This window comes from Vigna unguiculata, chromosome 4, assembly GCF_037176805.1.
Source record: "Vigna unguiculata cultivar grain cowpea cultivar isolate G323 ecotype 2 chromosome 4, ASM3717680v1, whole genome shotgun sequence".
NCBI classification, from domain to species: Eukaryota; Viridiplantae; Streptophyta; class Magnoliopsida; order Fabales; family Fabaceae; genus Vigna; species Vigna unguiculata.
Genome location: NC_140795.1, coordinates 9744316 through 9770757, shown reverse-complemented (window position 1 = coordinate 9770757; position 26442 = coordinate 9744316). Strand labels below are relative to the sequence as shown.

General features: G+C 30.9%; 1 protein-coding gene and 1 long non-coding RNA gene across 5 annotated transcripts; one reads left to right on the top strand and one right to left on the bottom strand.

Annotated features, from left to right (window-relative positions):
• Positions 1-485: 485 nt before the first annotated feature.
• On the top strand, positions 486-3865 carry LOC114181590 (2-oxoglutarate-dependent dioxygenase DAO-like). 4 transcript variants are annotated; one of them, XM_028068086.2, is made up of 4 exons: positions 486-643; positions 1019-1452; positions 3014-3329; positions 3421-3865. In XM_028068086.2, exons 2-4 carry the CDS (start codon positions 1115-1117, stop codon positions 3664-3666), a joined length of 900 nt encoding a protein of 299 aa, XP_027923887.2. In that variant the 5' UTR covers positions 486-643; positions 1019-1114; the 3' UTR covers positions 3667-3865. The 4 variants fall into 4 exon arrangements, with proteins under 4 accessions (XP_027923887.2, XP_027923885.2, XP_027923886.2 ...); XM_028068084.2 differs by having other exon boundaries at positions 589-737; XM_028068085.2 differs by lacking the exon at positions 486-643 and adding an exon at positions 652-821.
• LOC146886753 (uncharacterized) lies at positions 3751-13858 on the bottom strand. Its single transcript, XR_014994268.1, has 2 exons — positions 13647-13858; positions 3751-7269 (listed from the first exon to the last, which is right to left on the bottom strand). It is a non-coding gene; the product is annotated as an uncharacterized LOC146886753 (long non-coding RNA).
• Positions 13859-26442: the final 12584 nt, after the last annotated feature.

Sequence of the window (26442 nt, the reverse complement as noted above, 5' to 3'; positions counted from 1 at the left end):
ATGAATTAGCTACGAATTAGCTAGAAATTGTAAAACTTTTTTACTTCAATTAGAGAGGGAATAGAGAGGGATTAGCTATGCATTAGCTACAGATTCGTTATGGATTTTATCCCTCTCTAATTAGCTACCTGTATTTAGCTACAGAAAATTCCCTAACAATTTAATAGTTAATCTGTCGCAAAATGGTTTAACTACGAATTAGCTACGGATCAGCTACGAAATTTTCCATAACTAATATGTAAAATTTTTGTAGTGCTCTGGATAAACTTTCTTATTTATTATAACTTATTGTATCTTGCAACGACAATACATAACCAATTTATAAATATTCAAACATCACCTTCAACTACTTACATTCAATACAATCATTACCTAAACCAGAACTCTAGGTGCCCTCTAACCTTTACACTTTCACAAAACACTTCTACCAACACTTAATTTCTACTGCATTTAATGTTTACCTAACACAAACTTCAAAGCCTCCGTACGGTTTCATTATTGTAGAGATAAGGTGGAGGATTGCTGAACACACGTTTCACAATCATCGAATGGGGTTACCAGAAATTATTATACAACCGACGTGCATAACAGCTTGCACCGACAACCTGAAATTGGAGCCTTGTAAAAAAGGTTTTAGCAATTGGTAAGTAGCGTGTGTGTAGAAGTGCAAAGACAGGGGCAACGTTTGTTTCTGAGTGTAGAGAAGAGTGGAGAGTGAGGGGCTGAGTTTGCCTCTTGTGGGTATTTTAACAATGTATTATGAGAGTTAGGTTTTCAGTGTAGTGAGATTAAGAGTGCTGTGTTTGTCTTTCCATTAAAGTGTTAGTTTCTATAAAAGAAATATATTGGATACCAACAGAATTTGTGTTTTTATTAATATGGAGTCATCAAGTTCATTTTTTTTTTTAAATTAAAATTTAAGTGGATTATTAAATCTACATTAGGACTAGAATATATGTCTTGAAATTTACAAAACCTTAACAAATCATCATTCATTAACGACACTCTTTTACCGCAGCGACACTCATTCATCATTAATTTCTTCACTCTGAAAAACTGAGAATCATATCCAAGGCAAAGGATCAAGAAGAAGAAGAAGGTGAAAGAGAAAGAGATGGAAGCTAGTGTTCCAGTGGTGGATTTTCAGAAGCTTTCAGAGGGAGAGGAGTGGAAGAAGCTAAAAGAAGCATGTGAGAAATGTGGTTGTTTCAGGGTGATCAACCACCCTATTCCAGAAACTCTGATGAAAGAGATGAAATCAGTGGTCAAATTCGTGCATGATCTTCCTTTAGAGATAAAACTGCGCAACAAATCCATAATTCCTGAGAGTGGTTATGTTCCATCCTTTGCAGCAAGTCCTCTGTATGAGGGCATGGGAATATATGACATGCATGAATCTCCACAGGCACTTGAAGATTTCTTCTCCCAATTGGATTTACCACCCTATCACAGGTTCCTTTCTGCTACCTATCTCTCTCTCACCCCATTTATGTAACTATAATTAAGTAAAGCAAGTGATGTTAATTAATGAGAAATTTATAGTTTAATAGTGTAGGAAGGAGTGGAGTAGGAGTGATACATTTCATGCATGATTTATTGTAATGTGTACGAAATATGCAGATTTCACCACTAATAAAGTCTAATACAATTAATAGATAGGAAATAGTTAGATTCTTAAACATTCCAATAAAGTTAATGGATATATTTAGATTTGGAAAATGAGGTTTTGACATAAACTTTTTGATAAATTTGTCAAAATTTTTATAAATAGGATTAAAGTAGATTAATTTTTTATTTTTTAATAAAAATAGGAATAAAAATAGTTTTTTTTATCTTATTTAGTAGTTTGTCATGTTTTGTTAAAAAAAAAGAAAATTGTTAATGTATATTTTTCGATAGACTCTTTTGCTTTTGATAGGGATATTTTTGGTGCAGAGCATTGTGGATCAGTCATTTTGATTATCAAAATTCATGAGAAGACTTATTTTCCTTAGAGGAGCTAGGATCTGTTTAGCAGTTTAATTTAGTTTTTTTTTTATTTCTTTAAGTAGATCAACATCATGCCTAAGCCCCTTTTTATTTGACAGAACTTTAACCAGAATTTTGGAGGAGACAAAGTAAGATTAAATGTATAAAATTAAAAAGAAAATTATATATATCTTAGGTTTCATGATGTCCATGATGAAAGATTGACAACTCAACGTGCTGTCTGTCGAGGAAATGCAGTCAAAGTTGTAGAACAACAAAAAGGAGAAGAGAGAGTACAACAGCATAAGAAAAGAAACTTATTATTGATAAGAAAGAATGTTTATCACATTGTTACATCAAAACCAGGAGGTATACATATTATATAAATGACTACCAAAACAGAACAGAGTCGTAGAGACCCAAAACGAATAACCGCTGAGCGAGAGCACCGCGTGCGTGAACAAGAGATTCAGTTTATCATTAAATATATATATATTTTGAGAATCAAAGTGTGAGTCTAAATTCCACATTAAGTAAAATTGAGAAAGTTAAGTATCATATAAAGATCATGGTCCATAAACTTATCGTCTTAAGGTTTTGGATTAAGAGTGGATCAGGTAAGCGAGTTCCGTTAAGAATAACAGTGATACAGACAAAGGGAAACAAAGAAGTACTCGGTAGCTAAAGAGGACACTTGAGAAGAAGATCAAAAGACCCAATGATATATATATATATATATATATATATATATATATATATATATAGTAATTGGAGGGTATTTAAAAAAATTTAAGGAAACCCTAATTATCTCTTTTGTCTTTGTTTATCTATCAGTGCTCATATTTAAAGGTCTCCAATCTCAAATCCCAAAATGTTTGCACTAATCTCATTTTCTCGTGCGGTCCTCCAAGTAATTTCCTTGGTTTTATAATACTATATACAACCTTTGTTTTTATTTGTAGAAATTTCATCATAACTGGTGAAGTATTTGCCACTGAGATTTGCATTATTTCAATTTAATAAGGTAGATTTGTTTGCATCACAGGCAAATAGTAAAGACATACGGTCAAGCAATTCATGACTTGGCATCAACTATTTCACAAAAGATGGCCAAGTCTTTGGGTGTAGTGGGTGTTAATTTCAAGGACTGGCCATTTATTTTAAGAACTATTAAATACAATTTCAGCCCTGAATATATAGGTCAAACGGGAGCAGAGTTGCACTCAGATACAGGATTTATCACTCTACTTCAAGATGATGAAACTGTTACTGGTCTTGAGTTGTTGGATGATTCTGGCTTATTTAAAGCAGTGCCTCCCAAATCAGGGTCTTTCCTTTGCATTATTGGAGATGTTGGACATGTAAGCATAGATGTTAACTTTGTTTTTTTTTATTTTTTGAATGACATTCAACCTTAATATTTGTGCATATATATGCATACCTTTTTTACAGGTTTGGAGCAATGGAAAATTTTGGAATGTTAGGCATCGTGTGGTATGCAAGGAAACAGGTACTCGTTATTCGTGTGGTGCATTTATGTTAGCACCAAGGGATGGTACTGTTGAGGCCCCAAGAAAGTTGGTGGAACTTGACAATTGTCGACGTTATCGACCATTTAAGTATGAAGATCTAAGGGAGTTCAGAATCAGCACGGGAAAGAAAATTGGTGAAGTTCTTGATCAATACCGCATTGCTTAGTGATTTGTGTGCATGCACCAAGAGGACTTTTTACAATGTTGGCAATAACATCAATGTCCCATGCATTTTGAAATTCTATATAGCTTTTGTGTCGTTTTTTTTAATGAGTTGTGCAGTTGTTTGCAAATTCGTAAAACTTGCTCAAGTCTTAAAATGTTGTGTTTTTTATGTTAGATTATGTGATTGTGTTTTTGTTGTACTTCACTTGAGTTGTGTTAGTATTGGACTTGTTAAAACTCATAAAAGGTCTACAAATGTAGTGCGATGAAATAGAGTTCTGATCGATCATTAATTTCTTGGGTCGTTCATTAAAAAAAAAAAAAATCTACGTACATAAATAAAGTTAAAGTTTAATGTAAAGTATTTTTAAATGATTTCAAGACTAGAAATCTAGAAACAAAAATAAGCATACAAAGAATTGTATTGTTTTATTTAAACTCGTGGAGTTCCGTCCAATTTTCCGTTAAACCTTTAATTAGTTTAAGAGATTTTATTAATCAAATAGTTTGATTATAACGAGTAGACAAATCTTTCCACATCAGGCGAATACAACCTTTCTAGGTAAACATCTATTGCTCTTCTCCTAAGATCAAGAAGTCTCAATAAAAAACAAAGAAACACTCTCGAGTCCAGATTCTCTACTGGTTTTTTTGGTGTTATCCTCTGCTAAGCATTAAAAATACATTGTGTTGATATTTTAAATATCTTTTTAATATATTTTAAAAAGTCAAAATTAGTAGTAATCAATGTGTATTATGAAAGCACAGTAGAGGAACAGTACAACAAAACCTAACAGAGAATCCAAATTAAACACTCTATATATATATATATGGAAGGCTTTGACCATATTGATCTTTTTGTAAAGCTTTCAATATGTGTTTTCCACTAGAGAACACTTGATATATAAATCTTAAATACTTCTTCCCCAACATTAGAACTTTATTTGCTAAAGGAAAAATTTCAAACTGATGTTTACGTAGATATAACATTAACAACATATTGAACTTAATCATATAAAGTTGTTTGTTTCCTAAATATATAAAAGAGGCATTGAAGTAATCAAAACAAAGATAAATCATTCGTTGACATTGATTTTATCTTAGTTTCTTATCTTATATTGAATTTACCTTCAACTATTTGTATTTAATATTTGTCAATAATATAACAAGTTTTGTGATTAGTTGATGGGAACTGGTGTTTGATTTAGTAAATTAGGTTTTATTTACCAATTTAGGTTTAAATTGTTTATATTTTGTTTATATTATTTTTATTTTTATTATTTGTGTTTAGTTAAATTTTATCTATAATTAAAATAAACTGCTCAACTTGTTCCTTCTAGTGTTTCTTACTTTTGCACGATAGACAAGATCATCATGTTTGTTATCCCAAACTAAAGATTATTTTCAGAAGATAGAGATCAAAATAGTCAAAGATATAGATTGTTAAAGAAGTCAAAGTTGATGAGAGTGTTGAAATTGAAGATCCTTACTCAAGAAGGACTAGAAGGGTGACTTGTGAAAAGTTGGAGTCTTCTATGTGTGATTAAGAGAAGAAGCACACCAGAAAGACCGATCAGGAACTATGAATATCAGATGGGATGAAGAGACATTAAACAAATATGTTTGTTGGAAGGCAATCCATTATTTTCTGAGATTTTATTTTTAATTTTTCACCTCAATCGTTGCTATTACTGCTCGCCCAACAACAAAATGCTATTGTTTCACAGCTCATTGCTCGCCCAATAATAAAAAAAATCTTTTTCTTCTTAATTTATATTTGAGTACTTTCATTTTTCTTTTTCTTTATTATTTTATTTTCTACATTATTGAATAGTTGTATTTTTAATTCGTGTCTCTATTTGCTTAATATTGAACTTTTTCTAATCGTGTCTTTAAATTAATTATATGGAATCAAATATTCAGACGGTCAAATGTGTTAGATACTCTCAAGCATTGATTTTATTGTCTCATAATGCATATAATTGAGATAACTTAATTGTGACATACATTAATTGTGATATAGTTTGGTGTGTTTGCATTGAGTCAATCTTTGTTCAGGGTATGTTTTCATTATCAAGTGTTATGAGAGCACTAGATGAGTATAAGACCTTATCTACCATCTACCACCCTGATAATAGGAAATTATAATTACTTTTATTATATTAATTTTTATGTGTTATTGGTATTTTTATTATTATTCTTAGATAATTAAGGTTTTGTTTCTTAAATTTTGGAAAAGAGATATTTCGTTTTTATTTGTGAAATATTGTACAAATAAGTGAAAATTTCGGAGATTTAAGAAGATTATCAACAAAATCGGATAAATTAGTTCTCAGTAGAATAAGTGAAAATCATCGAAGATTTAAAAATATATCAACAAAATCAATTATCAATATAGAGTTGGTTACTTCAAGTACAAATTCCAGGTTCAATCAAGTTATAAAAGTATATTAATAGAAGGTTCCACAAAGTTAAAAATTAATCTCTTTTGGAGGAATAGGGACTAACCCTAAAGGGTGGAGACTCATTTTGGAGGCCTGAGACACTCATCCTTATTCTTTTTCTAGTGTTCAGAATGTACAAGAGTAACTATTTTCCATATTCATGGAGTTGGACATAATGTATCTTAATTCTTTGTAATTTCTATTATTCAATATATTTCTTTTCCATTAAAAAAATATCCTTTTTTCCTTTTTTCTCAATTATCCTTCCTCTCTTTTTACTCCACTCTCATTTTTTTCACTATTTCTCTCCTCTATTATTTTTTCCATTCTCTCCTCTACTTTACTCCTAATAATGATAGCACTGGATTTTTTTTTTCAAATTTGTCCTCTAGCTTCTTTGCTAATTGACCGACTCAAGTCTCCAAATTTTGAATAGAGGCTTCTGTGCTTTTTGTGATTAGATATGATCATTTGCATGAATTGTTGAAGTGTCTCTTCAAACTTTGACCTTTTTTAATGCAAAGAAGGTTGTTGTTGAGATGGCCTATAACTGCCTTATCGACCTTGATTGTCATGTAATTAGCTTCCTTCTTAGGTTGGCTTTGCATAGCACACTGCTCATTAGCATGATCTCCTCCACACAACACACAACTTTGTACTTGTTGTTGGTGTGGAGCTTGAGAAATATTTTGGATCCCTGAGGCAATGCTGAGAGTTTCTTCATGAAAGCTTTCATATGTTAAGTCATTAGTTTATTATGAGTTAACAATGCATCTTGAGTTTGCATATCTAATACGCCCACTTTTTTTGTCTTCTTCGGCTCCAAAATTCAAACATTTGAGTTTGATTTTTGGCTCTCCATTTTTGAGACCATTCTAGTATTTCTTAGCCTATAAACAAAAGGGTCTCACCTTTTGTAAATTCAACTTGAGTTTAATAATAAAATGTTGTCCAAATTGTGTCATTCACTAGATTTTGAGTTCTCTATAGAGTAACTTCCTCTTCTAAACTATTAAACTTTCTTCCTTAGGAGTTGGTCTCACATTTCTCTAAGAACTTTCCATAGCCGAACCATACAACACCTTACCTCTCATAAACTATAGCTTTCATACCATTACATCACCGTGGAGCCATCCATCTTCACGTAATACATGAAGAACCTAAGAGGAAGGCCATCATTAGTATAAGAAATATACGGGATGAAGAAGCTTGAGGAGAGAAAAGAGAGTATGGGGAAGGAAGGTACATTTTGCACTTTAGGATATTCTAGTATAAGGATAAAATGAAAAAAAAAAAAAATCAGGGGAGTGCAGGAAGAAACAAATGGGGTATAGGAAGAAGCAGCCTAAGGACTAACCCTGATCATAAAGAACGCATGCTCTTGTCATAAACATATTTGAGAGTGAATCATAATTTTGTAACTTAGAGAAGGATCTAAATATGTTAGACTATATTAATTGAGATATAACGAGTTATCCAGGTCACAAAAATAGTTAAACTATTTAGTACTAATCATAAATAAATAAAAACTAGTTTCCTTATAGCTTTTATAAGAAAACTAGTGTTTACAAGACTACAAAATAATATAAGTTGTGTTGAGCAAATTAAGAATTTTACTAGTGTTCTATGTTGACACGTATACCTATATTTATAATCATTTTGTGAATATTTATAAGTTGTAGCGAATATATCATTATACTTAAATCCATTTTACATCTCTATTTTGACCTACCGAACAATTATTTTCATAATAAAATTTGTTACACGTTTTATTATTTAGTTTTTCAAAATTGAAAAGTTTGATTCACGGGTAATGTTATTCCATTCTAGGACAGAAAATGTTAAAACTTGGTAACAATGTCGCATATACATATTCACCTGTTATGTTATTAGTTAATTCGAAAAACTAGAAATTCAAATATACAATTAAATTCGTATAGAGACTAAAATTATATTCATCTGTAAAACTATATATACACAAAGATAGTTATAAAAAATATATTTTCGTAAATAAGAAAACATATATGTGTAATTTAATGCCTTTAGTTGGTGTGACATATATAACATCATTACGAAATTTCCATTACTTGCTGAGTGATAATAATATTGCGACCCACAATACAATAGGGAAAATAATCAAAATCAAGGGTGGTGTTAACCACAAGCAGCTCAAAATTCACAGAAATTTCTCAAAGATTTCGCAATTCAATCAGAAAAAGGGAAAGAATATGAGTCTCTACCTCCTTTTGGTAGGACATACCTATACGAGGTACACTAAACAACTATAGTAATTTTTTATTTCAAAAAGATAAAAGTTCTACATTATCTAATTAACTATTTTTAACGAATTTATATAGTGATATATTATTTATTCACTTTATACCTTTTTAGAATGAATAGTAAGAAATGTTGTATTGGGATTAAGTGTCATTTATATTTTCTAGATAAATTTCAGTTCACACTCTTCCTCATTTTGTCTTTGTGTGTGATAAGAAAGTTTGAGTTCTTTTTACCATTTATTTTCTTTAATATTTTTTTATCTTTTGTTTATTTTATTCTTTAATGTATATAATTTTAAAAGTTAGATAGTGCTAACTGCTTGCAACACATGTGCAATATTCACAATTCTCTCCTTGTGACAAATTGATACCTTGTTTTCCAACCCAAAATCATGTAAATCATGCATTTCTTATTTTCGATGCGCATAACGCATATGCATCTACATTTTTTAATTATAACAAAATACCATGTAATTAAAAGGTTATTATTATAATATTTAAAATATTATATATATATATATATATATATATATATAATATTTACATTTTATTTTTTTAAAAGGAGTTGAGATGTTATTATAAATTCGATATACATTTTATAGGTTTTTTTTTCTTCCACTTTAAGCGACCTTGTATCAATCCTTGAGATATTTTTTCGCATAATTAATACTTAATTGTGAAAACAAGAATACACTAAAAAAAAATGCTAAATTGTTGACGAAATTTTATTAATGAAAAAAAAGATGTCATTAAAATGAAATTTATTGACGAAATCTACCAAAATCTAGAATTTTTAATATCGTAGAAGAAAATATTTTTCGATAATAAATTTGTTGAAAATATTTGTCACTAAATTAGAATTTTTATTTCGACGAAAATATTTGTTATGGATTCATGAATAAAATTCATTGACAATCTTTTTTTTAATCGACAAGTATAATTATGTATTTAAATAGAGCACTTGGGGTACTCCAACCCTTATACACAATTTATATATACATTGATACATTGTTTCTGAAATACTTTATCGTTGTTATAATGATGTTTTACCAAGAGTTAATTTTTACATCCTATTATTGTGTCCTCCTCTATTTTCCATCTTAATAACAATACTACTATTACAAATGTATGTGTATGTGAAAATTTCAAATAATTTGAACCAAGCATTTGATTGCCTCTACGTGCCCCATATCCAGTTCTAAATTGTTAGTCAAGTAAAAGTCAGTGATATCTTCACACCACCACTCATATTTCAGCTAACACTTGGACAATTTATCATAAAAATGATTTATCATATTTTTCACATGATCATTCTTCTATTGCAAAACATTTCCCTGCAAAAAAATTCTCTAAACTATATTATCTGAGTTCTGTTAGCTACAGAATGTCCTATTGTATATATGTCTCATAATTATTTATACGTAATTGTATGTATATACATACTATTGCAAAGTTTTAATGCAATGCACAGGACATAAATACTAGTCAGAATATGAGAATGATGCTTTTTCATTTTTGCTTCTTTATCATGCCTAAATCCTCAATTAAGCCAAACATAGAATTTCTTCTTCATCCACCTTTGTTTTTCTAAATGCAACATTATTTCTTTGATTCCAGATACTCCAAATGATAGCTACCCACGTTCCCTTCCAAATGATATTTCCCTTTCTGTTTAGTTCAGTTAGGTGAAAATGATTGAAGTTCTTTTTTACCTCATTATGGTGTACATTACTAACACCTACCCAAATATCACACATTTGTCATACTTTAGTTGCTATCCTACATCCAAAAAATAGATGGTTGGTTGTTTCCTCACTCTCCCCACACAACGAACATAATTCATTGTCAAATCTACATCCCCTTCTTTTTAGTTGTTCCTTGGTAGATATTTTATTTAGAATGACCCTACAAGCTAGACATTGAGCTGATGGTATTATCTTTATGGCCCATAGTTCTTTATAAATCATAGTTTCTTCCCTATTGTCTTTGTCATTCAATTTCTTGTATGTGTCTTGAACATTGTAATAATCGTCATCTTCCCCACCCCATAGCCATGTATCATCTCTTTCTTTTGTTAATATTGTTGTGGATAATTTTCTCTGTAATTCTATGAGTTGTGGCTTTTCCCATTCAAATCATTGTCTCCTCCAATACATATTCCATTCCCATTTATTTTCGTTCCATTGTTCTGCCAAATTTGATTGTTTCATTTTTGAATTGTCATATATAAGATTCTTTGAGTATCATTTCCTTCTTTAGCCATTTATCTTCCCAGAATCTTATCTTATTTCCTGGTCCAATTTTCCATTTCACATACCTATCAAACCAACTTTCTTGTGTGGGTCTACAATTGTTTCTTAGGTCTCTCCACCACCACAACTCGACCTTAGAGTAGGTTGCTTTATTAAGATCTCTCCATAACCCATACTTAGACTCTATTACATCTTTCCATAACCCCTCTTTTTCTGTTCCTAATCTTCACTTCCATTTCCCAGTAGGGCTATATTAAATAATTTGATATCATCTTTAATCCCTAAACCACCTTCTTCCTTAGTCTGACACAACTTTTGCCATTGAACCCAAGTTATCCTTTTGTATTCTATTCCCCATCCCCACAAAAATTTCCGTTGTATTTTGGTTATTTTATGGCTTACACAATTATGCATTTTAAACATTGCCATATAGTATAATGGTATTGTTGTTATTATAGATTTTATTAAGGACAATCTTCCTACGAATGATAATTGTCTTCCTTCCCACTCTATAATTCTTTTTTTTAATTTATTTATGACTGGTTCCCAAAAGTCTTGTCTCCTTGGATTACCTCCCACATTCATTCCTAAATATTTAAAAGGTATTCTCATTATCTCGTAGTTAAGGATCTGTGAAAATCTCCTTATTTCACTCTCTTCTATACCCATTCCACCAATCTTGCTCTTATGAAAGTTTACTTTAAGGCCTAATGTTAACTCAAAAAATCTAAGAATATATTCCTATTATCTACCTTACAAGTAAAATAGAGTATCATCAGCAAAATGTAGCATACTATGACTTCATTTTTTCCTATTTTAACTCCTTCTAAAATCTACCTTACTATGACTTCTGTAACTATTATGAAGAGAAAAGGCTACCATTGACTAAGATTGATATTATTGATGATTCTAGACACCCTTTTATCCACTTAATCCATGTCCCATAGAAACTCGAACTTTGCATCATATAAAATAAGAAACACCAACTTATTGTATCATATGCTTTCTCAAAATCTACTCTCACTATGACACATTTTTTTTTTGTTTTTCCATCTTGCCTCTTCCACCACCTCGTTTGCCACAAGAATACTATCTAATAATCCCCTACCCTTGATGAATGTCAATTGGGTGATGTCTATTATTTTAGGTAGTATTCTTTTCAACCTAATAGATAGAACTTTGGATATAATCTTATATATGCTTCCTACCAATGAGATTGGTCTATAATCATTTAGTTATATTGGATTGTCAAATTTGGGTATGAGAGATATAAACGCTGCATTGCATCTCCTAAGCATTACCTCTCTTTTTTCAAAATCCTTCACAGCCTATATGAATTATGTTTTTAGGGTATCCCAATTTTGTTTTACGAACCCGAAGTTAAAGCCATCTCGTCCTGGATACTTAGTGCTCTCACACTACCATACAACGATTTTTATTTCCTCTTCTATGATATTGCATGTCAAGGTATTGTTATCATCTAGAGTTAAGGTTGGGAATTCATTATTATCTAGCCTAATGTCATTATGTGTTTCTTCTGTCAATCTTTTTCTAAAGTAATCCTTAATTTCTCCTTTAACAGCATTTGGTTCCTCACACCATTTCCCTAGAATATTCACTCCTTTAATTTCATTTTTTGCCCTCTTCCATTTCAAAATTGAGTGAAAGTATCTCGAGTTTAATCTCCTTTTTCTAACCACTTTGTCCTTGATTTTTGTTTTATCATTGTTTCATGCCTATGATTTAACATTTTGAGTTGGCTAAACAACTCTCTTCTCTCACCTTTCTTGTTTTCATCCAATATATCTTCTTCATCCAACTTATCAAGCTGACTTATTCTTCTAATTATGCTATACCTTTTAGTGTCTAAGTGCCTGAATACATCCTTATTCCAAGTTTTGAGATCCTGTTTAAGCATTTTTAATTTTTCTTTTAAGACCCACATTCCTTGCCCATTAATTTCCTGACTTTTCCAAGATCTCTCCACTTCCTTTTTGAATCCATCATTCTCATGCCATATATCTAGAGTTCTAAATGGTTTCGGACCCCAATCAATATTTGTTGTCTTTACAACTATTGCGCAATGGTCCGAGACAACTCTATCTAAAATGTATCACTTACAACCTTGCAACTTATTCATCCATTTACTAGTTACTAGAACTCTATCCAATCTACTTTTTGCATATCCATTTGCCATATACCAGGTATATTTTATCCCCACTATTGGAATGTCTTCCATATCTAGGTTTTCAATAAATTTATTGAATCCTTTTATCTCTCTTTTATTACTACTTCCCGTATTTGTTCCCCTTCTTTCCTCAAGCTTCCTTACAACATTAAAATTTCCCAAGACACACCAATGATTGCATACATTATTTTTTTAGTTGCATTTTTTCCTTCCACAACTCATATTTTTTACTTAATTGACATGATGAACATACATTCAAAACAACCAAAGATACCTCCTCTCTTCTACTTTTTCCATATACAGCCAAATAACCCTTACTACTCATATACTCTTCATATATGAAACTATCCTTACGCCACATATTTATTATCCCCCCATCATTGTTTCCCCAATCATTATGTATCCATTCTATTTCCTTATCTCCCCATATGGCATAACACTTTTCTTTCTTTATTGAATCAGACTTTGTTTTTTGCAGGCACAACATTTATATGCCCTCCTTAGTTATATGTTGCTTTAAATACCTCCACTTTATTGGTCCCCCTAAACCTCTTATATTCAGACTAAGTATCTTCATTAAACGTTATTTTGCTCTTCCTTTTTGTCTCTCTTTTTTTCTCAGTTGACTATCCCTATTTTCTAATTCTTTTATTTTTCATAATATTCCATCCTCCTCACCAGAGATAGTTACTCCTATTTCTTTACCTATTTCCCATATTTTTATTGCCTCTACATTATCATTTTTCAACCAAAAAGTTTTATTGCAATTTCTAATTGCACTATCAGAAATGATATTACTTAGAGTTTATGTTGCTAACCTTGCTTTGTGATTCTATTGTGTTTGTAACCCTTTTTTCTATTTGTTTGTCGAGATATTCCTTGGCTTTGTGCTTGATTCTCCAATCCAAAATTGCCTGCGCTTTTGAAAGGAATCTTCATCTAGTGACTCTTCGTTCGTTAGCACCATGGGATTTGGATTATCTACATGAGGTGGATTTTCCTTTTGCTTGTCTCGGCATGGTTCCTTTCTAGCTTTACCACGCGCAACTTCATGTCCTAACTAATGGGTGTGAGTTGGTACTCCTTTCCGTGCCCTATTCCCTTTTGATCTTTCTCTCTTAGTTGTGTTGATTTTTTTTGTCCCCAATTAGTTCCTATCAGCACCTGTAAATTCTTGATTCTCGGTTTGGGCCTTTAGTTGTTGTGGCCCATTTTTAGTTTTCTCCTATACCTCCTCTTGGCTTTGTATTTAACCCACACATTGACTTATTGTCTTTATTTCCCTCTGAAATATTACAATCGAACGTTACTCTGTTACTCTGCATAGTTTCCTTTTCCATGTTAATCTCTGAATCTAGCTCTCTGACACCCAAATTTGTTGTGTTTCTTTCCATATTTGTTTTTCCCCGGTAACGATCTTGTGGATCCTCTGCATGTTCTTGGTAGTTGCTTCATCGTCGTACATCTCCGACGTTTTGTTGACCAAATCAACCTCTTTGTCATCGTTTTCGTTCCCCTTCGTTTGGCTGCCTTGCTCTTAGTTCACATAATTTGTCATTGTGGAGTTATTGTCAAAGATTGTATTATATTCCTTTACGCATTTATATCCTTGGATTGCTTTAGGGAAGCTTTCTTCCTCAAAAGTGAGTGTGTGAACAGATCCATTTATTTTGATGTCCACTTTTTTATTTGCCATGGTTCCATTTGGTATATGCACTCTCAATCTTGCATATTGTAGCATCTTCCATGTTTTGGTTTCTTCATCAACCTCTTGTAGCGTCCCAAATGTGAGCATTATCTTCTCAAAACATTTTTTATTCCATAGTGATAAGGGTAAACCATAACATTTCACCCATACCAACTTATGTGAAGGTACAAGCTCCTTGGACCACGACACTATGGATTGAAATATTGATTCAAACTAGGCTTTGTTTTCTTCCACTACTTCAATCATTTTGATTCCTCCAACTCTCCAAATCAGTACCAAATCATCTTCCATGTATCTAACTCTTAGACAACCCATTCCCACTAAGATAGAGTTCTCTTTCATTGTATCCAACTGGTTATACTTCTAGAGTCTACCAATATAACATTCCTTCAACCACTGGTTATTCTTCCTCCACATTAAATTGGACTCCATTCCAGTTGTTGTTTTGACTACCATTTTTGTTTTCATCCATTATCGCTTGGGCATATGTTTTGTCCACCATTTTCCTTCTCCACATTGCCACTTTTCTCTTTGGTTGATTGACTTTGCTTTCTTTTTTACAACTGTGTTCCTTCATTTCTTCTATATCGGAGTTTGTTTACATGTATCTTGACATTTCTAATCCGGATATTATCCAGTTCCATTTCAAGTATTTCTACGTTCTCCACTTCAAGGAATCAAACAAAACTGAATCTTATCCCTTTATGGTTTACTTTTCTTGATATGAAGACTTCATGCACCTTTCCCCATCTTCTAAATATCTTTCACATGTCATATTCTTCGAAGTTGTTCGAAAAATGTGAGAAGAAGAAAGATGTTCCTTGTCTTCCTTACCAATATTGAGCATTTTATGTCCCTCGTTCATGGTGGTTTCTTTCATAGAATCTCCTAATTGTTTTTCGTAGAGCCCTACGTCATATGATCTTTCATTGACAAACTATAATGTTTATTATCGATTGATATTTTCGTCAGTATATGTCAGTAAATGGGTGTCAAAGTTCTTGCTTTAAGTTTTGACCATGTCATGGTATAATTCATCAATGATTAATTGTTTTGAAAATCCATTGAAAAATCAATAGGTAATGAATTTATTTAAAATATGTAAGTAATTTAATTTTCTAAAAATTTGTTGGTAAATTTATCGGTAATTCAATTTTTTTTTTAAATCTGTATGTAAATTTGTTAATGATTCAACTTTTTAAAAACCTTTTGGTAAATCCTTGATAATTATGGAGGAGGAGGAGAAGAAGAAGGTAAAAAACAGAAGAAGAAGGAGAAGGAGGAATGATAACATTTATTTTTACCTCTTATTTGTGTTAAGTGTTTTGAATAAAATCAACTCCTTTATAGTTTTGATCTTGTTTAATCATCTAGCTTCTCTTGATTTTATATTTGTTTGTGTTTTAGTTATTTTGAGCTTGTTTTATCTTTAATCTCCTTTAAAGTGTGTGAAATAAGTGAAATGAAAGCAATTATGTTGGAGGAAAATAAGTTGGAACTCAAGAAAGCATGATTTGACAACAAAAGATGGATTCTAAGGAAAATATAGTCATGCCATGCGACCACAGGGATCGTGTAACACCCCATTTTTTCTAGGTCGTACAAATAGCAAACTCGGTTGTAGAGCTTCCTCTCATTGGACGACCTAGAAGCTTGTTAGGCGAGAAGCACTAGAAGCAATGTACCAGGAGGTGGTTCATTGAAACCGTCAGGGGATGATCAGGCATGCCAAACAGCGACCTGCCCCTTCGCGAATTCAATGAGTGCAACAAATGGTTTTGAGATGGCGTTAGGCGGTAACGACACTAAGTTCTCAAATGAGGTATTTATTCATGTCTTAAGTTAGGGTTTGACTCATTCTCTCACTCTCATACTTTCTCTCTACCTTGTGCAACTAGGAGAGGCCCTTGGAGGATGCTAGGGGTTTTGGGAAGCTCTCACTTCTCCTCCTTGGGTCTCTATGTTCATCCAAGATATTGTTCTCCTTTGGGGTTTAATGAGGGAGGGGATTTGCAAATCAGAGGTCGCAATGCAAAAGGGGTGCGTGATTAGAGCTTGGAGTAACTACTAGGTGCCATGGGAAATAGCCTTCTTCTTTTCTTTAGTTTTAAATTATTTTGTTCTGGTCGTTGGACCCACCCGACCCTTCAGGGTCGTCGGGCCTGCCCGGCCTGTACAGGTCGTCAAGCAAGACCCTTCCGAGTCTGAATTTAGCCTAGTCCATCTCAATCTTTAGCCTAACCCAATTAAAAATTTAAATTGAAAATTTGTATTGGATTTGTTGAATTATCCATATTTAAAAATATTGATTTATAGAATGGATATCCAATCCATAAAATATATAAATGTAGATTAGATTGAAATCCAGATCCATTAAAATGAATTTTAAATGGATTGGATTTTTAATAAAATGGATTAGATCGGAGCAAAAGTAGATTGGATCAAGAAAATTAGATTTTTTGCCCACCCATATTTCTTATCTCTTCAATTTGTAAGCTTTCAATTCTCTATAATTAAGAGCTAAACCTATTTGTTAATATATTTTTTTATAATTAAAATAATTATCTTACTAATTTTACCATTAATTTTTTAAATAAACTAATTATATTTATGGTTAATTTTTTAAATAAACTAATTTTAATAAATAATGATCTTACTAAATTTACTATTAATTTTAAATTATATTTACTCTTAATAACACATATATTTTTATTTACTATAAATAAAATATATAATAAATCAAAGCGTTATCTTTTAAATAAATGCTAAGATATATTGATTTTTAAATGTGAATTAAAATGATTTAATAAAGAAAAAAATAATATGAATAATGTATTATTTATAAAAATTAATACATAATATATAGTGTATAGTGTATAATATAATATATAATGTTATAATATATATATATATATATATATATATATATATATATATATATATATATATATATAATACGTAATATAGATAATATATAGTTTCTGCAATTACTCTTATTGAACATTTATGAAAAAATAATGTTCCATTTTCTTAAAAAATTGTTTAATAAACCCCTGTAAAAAGCATCTTAGAAAGAATCAACCATACATTTTTTTATCACAATATTAATCATAAAGGATTCCGGATAATATAACCCATAAAATTAGGTGGGTAGAAACATAGTTTCAGTCCATCCGTCGATGCAACATGCCTGTCAATGAATTAAATCAAATAGCAACTCACGAGATTCTTTTAATAAATCTAATTTTAATTGATTTAATTTTTTTAACATTTAAGTGTGGATTTATACTTTTTTAAGACAATATAATTGTATATGAAATTATTAAATAATAATTAGTAATTTAATAATTTATATTAAATTGTGAATCAACCTTGATGAATTAATATATAATATACTAAAAAGGTAATTAATGTAGATAATATAATCGTTTGTGTAAATATGAATAATTTTGCATAAATTTCTATAATTAATATATATATATATATATATATATATATATTTGAATTTAAAAACTCAAAATAAGAATTAATAATTGAATAATTAATAATAATTGTTGTGTCAAATTTTATCAATTAATATATGAATATTAAAATTAACTATTAAAATATTGAAAGTACTATAATTATATTTTTAATCAACACAACAACGTTTGATTGTTAAAAAGTTAATTAATATAAGTTGAAATAATTAAAGAAATTATTTATACTATATACTAAATTGTATAATTACTATCATTAATAATATTAAAAATATATACGTAATTATACATAAATATTAAAATTAGCTTATTACATAGTTTTTAATTTTTAGGTAAACCAACTTTAATAAATAATTATCTTACTAATTTTGTTGTTAATTTTAAATTATATTTACTCTTAATAATACATATATTTCAATTTACTATAAATAAACTATATAACAAAGCATTATCTTTTAAATAAATACTAAGATATATTGATTATTAAAATATGAATTAAATTAATTAATATAAAATATTAATATAAATAATGTATTATTAATAAAAGTTAATTTGTATAACTTTTACTATCAATAACAATAAATTTATATTCGTAATACATAATACATAATACATAATATATATATATATATATATATATATATATATATATATATATATATATATATATATATATATAACACATAATACATACTACATATACTATATAATATAATATATAACATTATGTAATATATGATATATAATATAGATAATATATTGTTGTATTCAAATATATAATTTTTGCAATTACTCTTGTATTAAGTTTATAAGAAATAATGTTCCATTTTCTTAAAAATTATTAATAATTTCTTATAAATATTTAATAAGAAGAAATTAACAGATAAAGTTAATAAGAATAAGAAGAAATTTATTATAAATATTTAATAAGAATAAATGGCCCAAAGCTAATAACAACATTATATACCATAAAATTGATCTCAACCTAAAGCAACCAAAAATGAATCCAAGAACAAAATACGTGTAGTAATTAGATAGTTCAATAAAAATTGTTCTTGAATATTCTCGAACTTCATGATCTTCCTATAATACCTGTAAGTTGATATTACTCATTTCTCAATCTTAATAGTCTCTACTAAATCTTCTTTTTTTAATATTTTGTTTTGGACTGTCCAAAGTACTTGTACAATCTCTCGTTAAAGAAGCGAGAGTAAACATCAGAACTCAAATTAATATTTAAACACTGAACGTCATCGTCATTTCACTTATTTGAGAACTTAATGAGTAAATCTTGTACAAAATGGGGAAAATTTAGAAAACATATAAAGTGAGATTGTTTAGGCAAAAATTTTTACAAACAAGTAAATTATTTATGCAATGTCAACGTAAGTGCTATGTTTCATTTTACTAGCTTCATCCATCTCAAATGCAATATCCTATTACATTAAAACACATATGAAATTAAGAATCAAAAAGTTTAGGACGGTGATATATGTAAATAGATAATTACAAAGCATTACCAAGGATTCCATGAGTAGATTTCTAAACTTTTACACTATGTTTTCATCTAGACAAAATTTTTTTTACTCAATGATGGTTGAAATTTATAGGTAGTATCATACTTACACTCAACTTTGAACAACAAAGTCTTATCATACTCTTTTGGAAGTTTGACAGAATTTGTATTATGTATACAACAAATTGAATTACATTATTAAGATGGATTTTAATATGAAATATAAACCATGGACAAAAGTGTAAAAACTCGTTAAAGGATTCACCTTATCATTAACTTCAAAAATCTCAATGATTTTTTTAATAATGTAGAAGTATCTATATCAAATAACACAAAAGTCATTAAATCTGTTTCATCCATAACCCAAACCTTGATTTTATATCAACAAGTAATGAAATAAAAATGTGTTACAAAAATGAGAATGAAATGCAATATAATGTAAATGTAAATGTAATTAGCATATATCAATAAAAGAAGAGAAAGCATTTACTACCTTGGAGTAACCTAATGACATGTATTTGCATTTACTATAAATAAAATATATAATAAATTATATTTACTCTTAATAATACATATACTTTCATTTACCATAAATAAACTATAAATACATTATATTCGATTAAAAACCAACACTGTTAAATAACAACACATATATTTCCATTTATTATTGGTAAATTTCAAGGTTTTAACATTTCAAATAAAGTAACATTCTTAAATAATAATACATATATTTTCACATACTATAAATAAACTTCAAGCCTGAAACATTTACAAAAACTTCATGTTAAGAAAATATCGACATATTTGAATTATTTATTTATTTGAATTATTTATTTAACTATTAATGAAATTAATTTTTATATATACCATTGTATACAAACGATTTTTTCTTTTAATATATACAATACTTTTCTAATTTTACTCTTTAACAAATCATATTTATTTAAATAAAAAAACTTATCATACTAATTTTATTGTTAATTTTTAATTATTTTTAAATTAAAAAAACATTATTAATAACAAAACAAATATTTAGAAAATAAATAAAAATTATCTACAATTTTATGAAAAATTATATTTACTTTTAATAATACATATATTTTCATTTACTATAAACAAAATATATAGTAAATTATATTTACCATTAATTAGTAAATAAACTATAAATAAATTATATTTGATTAAAAGAAATAACACCGTTAAATAATATATATATATATATATATATATATATATATATATTTCATTTATTATACATAAACTTCAAGATCGTAGTATTTTCATATTATATATATGTTAAGAAAGTATTGATATATTTAAATAACTTATTTGTTTTTATTGTTGAAATTTTTCAGAAAAAGTTGAAAGTTGTCACGTATACGTGTGTGTGTGTATATATATATATATATATATATATATATATATATATATATATATATATATATATATATATATATATATATATATATATATATATATATATATATATATATATAACTTTGTAAGTATATGTTAAAAAATTTATGTCATTATTTTAAGAAGAAAAATTATTCAATAATTTTAAAACAAAGAATGTGACATCTTTTTTAAATAGATTAATTCTACTAAATTAAAACATCACATAATTATGATAATAAGAGAACAATCAAATGAATAATATACATATCAAAATCTACTATCATAGTCATCCATGAAAGTACACAAAAGGCACTAAGGCACGCCAGAAATGCCATGAAACAAAACAGTAATCCAGGGGGTCTAACAGTTCTACAAAAACAATGCTCCTAGAGCAAGAAATTACAAAAAGGCACTAGGGCCATAACATTGCTCCTAAGAGCCACACATAACAGGTCCAACTAAACAGCGCTACTGCCACCATCAGATCTACCTTCAGCATTTCCCCCATTTGCTTCCACCAATAAGGTGATCATCGCAAAAGAGAAAACAAGATAAGAACATACAGAAATAAAAGGGTAAGCTAGTATAAAATAATTTTAACATATTACAACAAGCAGTACTTAGAACAGTTCTCAAGCATGCAACAAAGTAGGCAAAAAATCATGTTATAGCAAACAAACAGGACACTATGACTCAATTATCCGGATACATATAATAAGATCAGATTCACTGGACACTTGCACTTGTGGTGGCCTATACTGCTCTGCAGAGCCATTGCCAATGGGTTTCACCCTACCACACATAAGATTAGGCTTCAAGCATCTAAGGCCATTATCCTGCCAAAGACTAGGGCCTTCCGCTACTCTCACCACTTGGATCAGTTTGCTCTACGTGAGACTAACTGACCTTTAAAGTTTCGGGATGTAATCCTTACTTGAATCCTTATCTTAATTATATACACTACACACCACCATGAGATCTCCCCACGAGACTCATGAAATTATGCCTATCTCACACCAAATTCATGTTTCTTATACCATAACCACCACTTTTATCTCAAACATCCAATTCCCATGCCAACACACCACCAACTAACAGTTCCATGCCATAATCACTTCAAGCATACCAATTTCAGTTCATACAACTCATATAACTCATGCATGTTCACATAATTCATGTATTTTCGAGATAATTAGCCCGCCACAACTTAAACAAGAAAAATAAAGTGCAAACCTGCACTGTTCTCGCTTAGGCTAGAAGCCTTCGCCCAAGCAACAACAACTTTCTCGCTTAAGCTAGGCATCCTTGCCTGAGCAAGACCTGCAGCAGTGGCACTCTGCGAGCTCTCGCTTGGGCGAGACCATCTCACCTGGGCGAGATCACCACTCACCCAAAACTAAAGTCACTCGCCTGAACGAGGACACGAGTAGAGAGCATAGCTGGTTTCCTCAAGCACTCACTTGGGCAAACCATTCTCGCCTAAGCGAGATGATGCATCGCTCAAAATAAGAATTGGTCGCCTGAGCGAGAGGCTCGAGTAGAACTAGGGCGAGCTTCTGCCATTCTCGCCTAGGCGAGACGAGCTAGCTTGGAATGCAAAAATTTCTTTTTACCTCGCCTTATATGCCTCGGTTCCCCAAGAACTGAAGCATATAATGGCGCGGTGGCATTTTTGCAATTCTAGCAAAGTTTTATGCCTCGATTCACCTAACACCAGAAGCCAAAGAGAACTATAGGCCTCGGTTCTCCCAAAACCAGTGCCAAAGAGCACTATATGCCTCGGTCCAACAAGACCCGAAGCCAAAAAGGGACTGCATTTTGAAAAAGTCAACTAGCCGTTAGATGTTTGGCCTTGGTCCAGCAAGACCCAGTGCCAAAAAGGGGTGTATGGCTTTGGTTCCTTGAACTACCGAAGCCATAGGGTTTATTTAGGGTTCCAATTTCACAAACCCCCTTCTTCTTCCTCGCGCCTCTGCAACTTTCCTCTCTCTCTCTCTCTCTCTTTCTCTCTCTCTCTCTCTCTCTCTCTCTCTCTCTCTCCGTTGCTGCCACCATAGCATTCGATCACCTCCGACCACCTCTGACCACTGCAACCACGCGTAGGCGAAGGTGAAGGCGAACATGAACCCTCTCCGTGCTGCACCACCGTCGCGTCACTCTTTCGTGTCTCTCCCTGCCACCGTCACTGCCACCACCCTCCTCTGTCGCTGCCACCAAAATCCTCCGGCCACCGTCATAGTGTCGCCTCTACTGGTGCTGCACCTCCATTTCGTGCACGACTCTCTTTCTCTATTTTTCCGACAAGTGTCGTACTACGGTTCCCCCAAGGTAAGTTTCTAACTCGTCTATGTTTCATTTTCCGTTTTTATATATTAATTTTCAATTTCGATTATTGCAAATATTGATTTTCATTGGAATTGAAATTGTGTGGATTGTTTGTACATCCTATGAGTTAGCCTTAGTTTCTCGTTTGAGATTCAATACGAAAATTATGTATTGTCCCCGAGTTTTCATTTTGAAAAAACTACATTTTTTTAAATTAGATATAAGGGGATACAATACTAATAATTTAAATGTATTGAATCTTGAATTGTCCGATTGGACAGTTTAAGAAGATTAATCACTTTCTAGTAATTTATTAGTGCATATATATATATATATATACATATATATATATATATATAGTTAAAATACATATCTTAAAATTCATGAATATTTGTCAATTGTGTTTTGTATTGATCTTTGGGTGCATAATTAATTGTGGTTTATAATCACTTTCATTTCGTGTATCCTGAAGGCCAATGCGAAATGCTGGCAAAATTTCATAAAATTTAATATATGTATTTTAAAAGTAATATGTACCAATAAAATAAAGAAAGTGAATCTTCTTAAATGGGATAGGGTCACACCTTGATTACAACGTGAGCATTGATTCAAAGATTACTGAAATGTTCACGCAATTTCAGTATGGATCGAGATTGGATTAATTTACCACGTATCAGCGCTGAGTATAAGAATGGAGTAGAAGAATTTATAAAATTTGCGCAACGTTATGAGGGGAGAAGTGATGATGAGGTGAAGTTCAGATGTCCTTGTGTCAACTATTTGAATGGAAGAAAATTGAATGCAACTCAAGTTAGGGAACATCTGCACACAAAGTCATCGTGAAAGAGAACAATCCAAGACAATCAGAGAAATTGCATTTGATGGAGCATAATAGAACATTCATGCCTTGGTTTAAATCTGAGGTTTTGAAAGATTCACAATGCTCTGAGACTTTGATGTGGTTAGCAAATGGGTTGAAATTTAATGTCATCTGTTGTACAGGTTATGAAATCAATAATTACACATTCTATACAAAGTCTCTAGATGATAAAAGCACAATACAAAATAGTGGAGTCAGTCTTGAAGCTGAGTCGCTACAATTTTCTACATCTAAAGATCAAAATCCCGTAGTAGGATCAATGACATACTATGGTGTAATACAAGAGATATGGGAGGTTGATTATACCATGTTTACTATTCCACTGTTCAAATGTAAGTGGATTGACAATAAGAGTAGTGTCAAAATAGATGAATCAGAAATGATTCTAGTGAATTTTTGAAAGGTGAGTTATCGAGACGAGCCATTTATCATGGCACAACAAGCATCTCAGGTTTTCTATGTTAAAGATTTTGCGTCTAAACATTGGTTTGTTGCTCTTCATGGAAAAAAAAACATATTGATCCTAATGAAGAGAATATGAGTGATCTTAATATTGCTGTCACCCACCCATTTAGAAGAACGATAAATGTTGATGAAATCCATCTAGTTGATGATGTACATGCAATTTGAGAAGATCACGATGAAGGAATATACATATGACCGATCAATAACTTTATGTATGAATTTCATGTTCTTGTTAAAATTTAGGTGTTTTATTAAATAATGTTTTATATATTATTTTATATGTTGCTTATTAATGTTTTTTTATGTTTTCATTTCACAGATACATGGCTGAACATTATACTTCATAAGAGGATGAAACACCTACTAAGAGATCCACCAGAGGAGCCACTAGGTTGAGAGAGCTCTTAATTAGAAGAGCTAAAGGTTAGAAAACACATGTTAATATTAACATCGACACTGGTGAGCCTAGTGGGCGTTCTGGGGATGTCTTCAAAAGCTATTTAGGAATGTTGGCACGAGAGAGAATATCAATCCTTACGCCATGTTTTGATCATATCATTGAAGTTGATCGGGAAATGATATGGCAAGATTTATTGGTAACTAATATTAATGTTATTAATGCTATACTTTGATTTTGTTGATAATATGATAAATATTGTTGATGACATTTTCTATATTGCAGCTAACATTTGATATTCCAAATGTGGCGACGCTTAAACAAAATTGTTTGTCATCGGTGGCTGAGAAATTTCGTGGTTTTAAGACCAAGTTGACGTCTAGGTATGTCTTTGGACATAAAAAGAATGAAAATCCATTGTTCAAATACACTTGGATTGATGAAGACACATGGCGTCAGTTTCTTGAGCTTCGGACATCTGGGGATGGCAGGTATGTTTATTTGAAATCATCAATAGCACAATTGATAATTATGCAAAATTTTAACTAATTCATAAAGTGGGTTTTATATGTTACGGGTAAAGAGAAAAAAGGCTCAAAGCATAAGTGCTCAAAATAAAAACCTGCACATATTATCTCATGGTGGGTATAGAAAACTTGAAGAAAAGATAATGACAGAAAAGAAAAAAATTAGGCCCCCACCTTCTGAGGGTGAAGATACTGAGCCTCCTTCACCACCATCACGTCATCAAAAGTGGAAGTTAGCCCTTTTACGCTCATTGGGCAACTACACTTCTGAATCTGCACGAGAAATCTCTGAGAAAATTGTAAGATTATCTAAATAGCTTGTTCATGTTTTATATTGTATTTTTTTTTATAATTTTTTTGTTACATTGTAGGATTCTTTGGTTGAGCAGACCTCCCAAGGAGGATTCATTCAAGAAGGTCGTCATGACATACTTGCTGCTGCAATTGGACGACCTGAGCACTCTAGACGTGTGCGTGGTGCTGGATCAGGAGTCGGCATACGCCAATTTTTTGGTTCCTCCTCTCGTTAGTCTTCATGCAGCCATGGTGCTGATTATGAACAAAGAATGAAGGAAATGATCACGACGCAGGTGAGAGAAGAACTTATGCGCCAATTTGAGCATTATGACATTCGTTCGCTAGTGGATCATCCGCTAGAACTAGACCCATTTGTGCCTCCCACGAGTAAAATTGTTTTCTATAAGTTATGAATTGAATAAATGATATTTAATAAAGTAATTGAATAACATTAATAAATCGTTGACTCTAACAGGTAGAAGCGAAAAGGGGAGTTGTTCAGCTCCACCCGGGGATGACATGGATGACACTCATCCATGTCAACTATATATTTGGGATGGTACAGAGAAGACACTAGTGGCTCGTGGAAAAGTATTTGAGGCAGCCACAGTTCTTCATGGCA

Bases quoted from the DNA above. Each gene is read 5' to 3' on its own strand.
- LOC114181590 (XM_028068086.2), top strand. From the start codon at position 1,115: ATGGAAGCTAGTGTTCCAGTGGTGGATTTTCAGAAGCTTTCAGAGGGA. The intron at 1,453-3,013 runs GTTCCTTTCTGC...TTTGCATCACAG, and splicing joins GATTTACCACCCTATCACAG to GCAAATAGTAAAGACATACG. The intron at 3,330-3,420 runs GTAAGCATAGAT...CCTTTTTTACAG, and splicing joins TTATTGGAGATGTTGGACAT to GTTTGGAGCAATGGAAAATT.